Source organism: Amaranthus tricolor, chromosome 1 (genome assembly GCF_026212465.1).
Source record: "Amaranthus tricolor cultivar Red isolate AtriRed21 chromosome 1, ASM2621246v1, whole genome shotgun sequence".
Classification (NCBI taxonomy): domain Eukaryota; kingdom Viridiplantae; phylum Streptophyta; class Magnoliopsida; order Caryophyllales; family Amaranthaceae; genus Amaranthus; species Amaranthus tricolor.
In genome coordinates, this window is record NC_080047.1 from 213,810 (window position 1) to 220,382 (window position 6,573).

General features: G+C 31.8%; 1 protein-coding gene and 1 pseudogene across 1 annotated transcript; one reads left to right on the forward strand and one right to left on the reverse strand.

Moving 5' to 3' along the window:
* The first annotated feature begins 263 nt into the window (after nt 1-263).
* On the forward strand, nt 264-2,494 carry LOC130818509 (amino acid permease 6-like). Its single transcript, XM_057684682.1, has 7 exons — nt 264-333; nt 413-640; nt 734-827; nt 1,173-1,387; nt 1,504-1,646; nt 1,756-1,983; nt 2,069-2,494. The coding sequence occupies exons 1-7, from the start codon at nt 264-266 to the stop codon at nt 2,492-2,494; spliced, it is 1,404 nt and encodes a 467-aa protein (XP_057540665.1).
* Nucleotides 2,495-3,494: 1,000 nt separating this feature from the next.
* LOC130823639 (uncharacterized) lies at nt 3,495-4,665 on the reverse strand (annotated as a pseudogene).
* Nucleotides 4,666-6,573: the final 1,908 nt, after the last annotated feature.

A 6,573-nucleotide genomic window follows, 5' to 3' on the forward strand; every position in this document is an offset into this window, starting at 1 on the left:
ATTGAGCAAATAAAAATAAAACCTCAAAACTAATAGATAAAAATAGTAGTAGTATTAAAAATTTAGATGAATAAGCAAATCTTAGATTTATAATTCCTATTTCCGGGTAAATCTAACTATTAATAATCTTAACAAGTTACAATTCATCAGAACAAGTCCATAAACCTAAATCTTAATTTTATTATCTACCTAACTTTATATTGTGATCACTATTATCGCTATCACATTACAATAATTAAATTTAATTGAATTGAAACAAAAGTATGTCGTCGTCTTTAGAAAACGGAGCTAACACACCTGATGTGGATGACGATGGTCGAATCAAAAGAACCGGTATTTGTTTCTCTCTTTTTAAGATTTATTTTTCTTAATTAATTCTATTGGATATTATATATTTAACATGTATGTATAGGTACATTGCTCACTGCAAGTGCTCATATTATCACAGCAGTAATCGGATCAGGAGTGTTATCGCTAGCATGGGCCGAGGCCCAAATGGGTTGGATCCCTGGAGCCATTGTTTTATTGATGTTCTCTCTTATAACCTGGTATGTTTCTAGATTACAGGCTGATTGTTACCGGAATCATATCACTGGAAAGCGACATTACACTTATAAAGAGGCTGTCAGATCTATCCTAGGTACCCTACTTATTATTATTATATCCCAATCAATAACATTTTTGTGATAATTAATAAATTTTACTTAATTAAATAAATATGTTTATGAAACAGGTGGAAGAAAATACAAATACTGTGCCTTAGCTCAATATACCAATTTCGTAGGAGTATCAATTGGCTATACAATCACTGCATCTATAAGCATGGCGTAAGTGTTCATATATGAAAACTTAGTGTCTTAGAATGGTTTATTTAAAGATGGTGTGCACACTTTATAAGCTATTGAATACCTTCTTCCATTGCCATATGGTTTTGAGATGGTATATAGCTACTTGACTTATGAAGCGTGCACCTTGTTTTTCTTCGTTAATATGCTGACATTCACAATAAGTTCAGCATGATGTAACAACCTATATACAAAAAGTTTTATCAATTTTATAATTATTCCTAATAATAAAAAGTAATCAATAATGAAGTGAAATAATAATAGAGTATTGAAAAAGATGAGAGTGAAAATAACATAACATATATATATATATATATGAATTTTCAGGGCGGTAAAACGAGCCATATGCTTCCACAAAAATGGGCATGAAGTAGGATGTCACGTAAAAAATAATCTATTTATAATAATATTTGGAATTATTGAAATATTTTTGTCTCAAGTGCCCAATTTTCACAAACTATCATGGCTTTCTGTTATTGCTGCTGTAATGTCTTTTGGTTATTCCTTCATAGGAATCAGTCTTAGCATTGCAAAAGTTACAAGTAAGTACTCTATTTTTTTTACATATATTTTATATTTACATTTATATACGTAAGTACTCATGATTAAATAAAACAAATATTGTTTAGACATTCAAATAAATGAATAAATATTGTAGGGGTAGGCATTGCAAGGACCACGTTGACAGGTGTAGTAGTTGGATTAGACGTAACTCTATCCAAAAAAATTTGGAATATATTAACAGCATTAGGAAATATGGCATTTGCTTATGCTTTCTCCATGGTTCTCATCGAGATACAGGTGAGTTTATATATTAAGTTAAATTCAAAATTATTTATAATAATAATAATGTACAATAAATTATGAAAGTTAATTAGGTGGTTGTATTATATTTGATTTGTTTGTGCAGGATACATTAAAATCAAAACCTACCGAATCTGTGGTAATGAAAAAAGCAATCACCATAGGGTCTAATATCACCACATTCTTTTACATGTTGTGCGGAATGATGGGTTACGCAGCATTTGGAAATGACGCACCTGGAAATTTCTTAACTGGATTTGGTTTTTTTGAACCTTATTGGCTCGTTGCAATTGCCAATATTTTCATTGTTATTCATCTTGTTGGAGCGTATCAGGTGCTTTATTTTATTTTACATTGTCTTAAATTAAATTAAATTAATTGTGTAATTAATTAAATTAATTTTATTGGAAAATGTATAGGTTTTTGTGCAGCCATTGTTCGAATTTGTAGAGACGAGTTGTGGTGAAAGATGGCCAACAAAAAAATTTATAAGAGAAAAATATGGGATAAAAATTCCAGTATGCGGTGTGTATGAATTGAATTTGATGAATATAATATGGAGGACAGGTTACGTGATAATAATAAGTACAATTGCAATGATTCTTCCGTTCTTCAATGACATAGTCGGTCTTATGGGTGCATTGTCATTTTGGCCATTAACAATATATTTTCCGATTGAAATGTACATCGCACAGGGGAAAGTTATTACACGATCTTACAAATGGTATTTCTTTAAATTTCTAAGTTTTTCTTGTTTTATTGTTTCCGTGCTATCGGCTACTGCTTCCCTTTACGGCATTATTTCAAATATCACTACATTTAAACCTTTTCAATCTATTTCTTAATTATTATCTACTATATAGGACTTTTTTTTTTTTTTTTTTTACTTGCTTTTCTTTTCTTTTGTAATACACATTTTACAATTAATGGTATATATTTTATTTTTTTTTTATTCGATGTTTTAAGTTTTTGCACTTTAATTTTTTTTTTTTGTCAATATAAATATTGATGTTAATATTAATTTATGATTGAGTAAAGTTGCATGCAGACATATTAAGACATGTAATGTAATATTATTGATTTTGTAGTAAACTTCTGTCAATACTTAATATTATATACTAGTAATACCTTTCAACTATTTAATAAATTTAGATAGAGGTGCAACTTTGCAAAAACTATTCTATTCAGTTTATCTTTTGAATTGAAATATTACATTGTTATTTTTGCAAGCTAAATTAAAGTTATTGTTCCTTCAACTAATATTTTTTTACTTAATAACAATTGCATATCCTACGTGAGATCGTTTCACAATAAAACCAATTAAGCTGCAGCTTTTTGAAATTAAAGATTGTACTCAATTTTGATCATCATCATCATCTTACCTAGTGTATTCCGTTCATAAAAATTATATATAGACAATTCGTATTTTTGTAGGCTCAGATTCAAGCAGCACATCAAAGAAGCTAGATCATTCCAATCAAATAATGGAGAACTAAACATTTCCTAATCAATCACTGTAATTTGTAAATCACCATAAAAAGACAAAAATAATAATAATAAAATAAACGGACTCATGAATCATATATTTTGTTTGAGAACGTCTCATAGTAAGTTATATTCATACAGGGAGATCAAATTCAGAAAAATGATTGTTATAAAATACAAAGTATCATCATTTAAATTAACGTATTAAACATGAAACAATCAAAGGTAATTGATTTAAGTACGAAAAGAAAAGTAATTCTTCAATGAAAATTTGTGATTCCTAAATCATGGAGTATTAATATAATTGAATGAAAACAAATCAATTAAGGATATATAAATTGACATTGAGAATCCAATTTTTCATCCATTTGTTATGAACAATTCCACTTTTAGATTATTTTCTAATACTTTTATATTTGACATACATTTGCCCACATCACCATCATCATCATCATCATCATCATCATCCAACCCAGTATATCCCGTTCTTAGAAAGCTAAGGCCAGGGTCTGGGGAGGAAAGGACGACGGCAACTCATACTCATAAAGGAGAGCATAGCCAAAAGAGTCCCCCAACTCGAGAAAGATAAAGAGACGCGAAAAACACGAGCAAGACAACTTGAAGGCCTATAGACAGAAGGACCACTACAAAAGAGAACAAAGAACTAAAAAGAAAGGAAACAGTAAGGGCAAGGGTTTGAGGGCACTAAGAGGTCAACGGACGGACATCAATAGTCTAAGACGTGGATATGATGTCCCCAACTGATCCTATCCTTAGTCATGTCCACAGAGAAGTTTAACTCCTACAAGTCTAATCTTATTTGCTCATCCCAAGTTCTCTTTGGTCTACCTCGACTCCTCTTACCATCTTCTATAATGCTTTCTACCTCCCTCAGAGGGGCGTCGAAAGTCTTCCTTTGCACATGACCAAACCACCTCAATCTATTCTCTCGCATTTTTCCAGATATAGGGGGCTACCCTTAGTTTGTCCCTAAACTCTTGGTTCCTAATTCTATCCATCAAAGTGTGCCCACACATCCACCTTAGCGTACGCATTTCTGTTCGAAAATCTTCTTTACAGGCCAACATTCGGTCCCATATAGCAAAGCAGGTTTGATTGCCGTCCGGTAAAATTTTCCTTTTAACTTGTTTGGGAAATTCTTATCACATAACACTACGGTGGCTGCTCGCCGCTTAAGCCAACCCGCCTGTATACGGTGCTTTATATCCCCGTCAATCTCCCCATCCCTTTGAATGATCGATCCCAAATATTTGTACCTGGTTGTACTCTTAACTACTGTATCATCAATGGACACCTCTGTTTCACCTACCGGTGATGTCCCACTAAAGTCCCATCGCAAATACTCGGTTTTCGTACGGCTGATGCGCAAACCTTTACCTCTTAAAGCTTCCCTCCACTCATCCAATTTGTTACTAACCTCCTCTCTGGTTTCTGCTACCAGAACTATGTCGTCTGCGAATATCATGCACCACGGCACTGTCTCCCATATAGATTTAGAAATCTTTTTCATTATGACAGTAAAGATGAAAGGGCGTAGAGCCGATCTCTAATGTAGTCCCACTTTAACCGGAAACGGCTCTGTTATCGCTGCCAGTGTTTGAATGCTAGTCGAAACGCTGTCATATATATCCCGTATGACCTCAATATACACTGGAGAACCTCTAGCTTTGAGGCTATCCCAGATAACACGTCGTGGTATGCTATGATACATCTGCCCACAACATACCATAATACTGATAATAGGGCCTGCGCCAGCAAACTAAGACAAATATTGAATTATTTACAACAAACTAAGGGCAAATGTTGGATTATTAAAAACTAATCTAAGTCTGAGATTATTCATTATGAACGAGCAAAAGATTGGATTATTAACGTCAATTTTCCATTAATTAATAATTAATTAAACATGATAAAGTAATGATAAAACCCTCTAACAAACAAAGATGCATATTATGGAACAACTAGTGTTGTTTGAGATTGTTTTACTATGGGACGAACTCATACAATCCGTTTATTTATTTGATTGATCACTTTAAAAATTGTAAGTGATCAGATTATAAATAATCACTTTAAGAATATAAAAAGTGATCACTTTAAAATTGTAAGTGATTACTTTAAGGTTATAAATTATTGTAATTAATTTGTTGTTACTAACAACATACAAATAGTCTATTAAAATATATTAAATGCTCACCTTCAATCCACTAAAGTCCTATTTCTTCTCTAACAATCTACAAAATCGTACGGTGATCACAAGGTTAGTTAAGAAGGTATATACATTTAACTCCTTTATTTAAGAATTTTTTTATACATAATTAACTAATTTAGTTTATCAAATTATATTTAATTTTGGTGTAAATAATATGTTTGTTTATTTGTTTAGCTAAATTAATTAATTTTGATGATCTTAATGTGTGGATGTCAAACAATCATATTGTTTAAAAGAATTGTCAATATGGTTTCGAATTAAGTAGAATATCATTGGGATTGAAGCAAGTTTGATCCAGATCATTATTTATTGCAGTGTTCATTCTACGATGATGAAGCATTTGGATGAAGTCTTGACTACCCCTAAGTTTCCAACTATATTCGTTGTACTCTTCAAAGTTAGGACAATTTGATTGGAAATCTCAATTCTACCTTCCACATCCCTACAAAGGTGATGCAATTAAAAAGCTTTAGTAAAAACTTCTTATTACTAAACACTTGACCCTCTTGGAACTCCCCTTCTTCCGTGAAGGTTGTCACTCATGCTCATGTCCTCCAAGAGTTATCCTTTGTATGTTCATTTAGAGGAGGAGCTAACGCATAGGGTGTACCAAGACATGCCATTGACTCAGACATCCTTATTCACGAGCACATCCTCATCAGAAGGAGCTTCTCTAGGATCAATACCTTCATTAGCCGTAGTTAAGTTACTCATTTGTTTCACCCAAGTTAACTCCGACGTCATATTGAAGTTGGATTTGAGGAGGTTAAAGTGGAGTATAAGACGATGATGAGACAAAGGGATTTTGATTTTGTTGGGTTAGAAATGGCATAGTTGTAGGAGAAAGAATAGATTAAGTTATATTCATATATTGTTGTGTTTATAGAGTGTACACATTTTTATTCCCCTAGACTCTATCGTACTTCTTCCACATACAACTGTAAAGAAGTAATAGGTGTTGACTTAAAATGTTCCCACATAACTTATAATGCCTCATCATCATTAATTAGAAATGCTAAAAATTATCCTATATTTAAAACTTAAATCCACACTATTACTTGTTGCTTTAATATCAATTCTTGAGTATATATGAAGTTTTAATTCATTCAATGTTGTGTTCGTATAACTAATAATTTATGTTTACCACCAATATTAATTCTCAACATTCCTATCACCTATTTGAGTATCTCTATTTAAAAAAAAACAAAG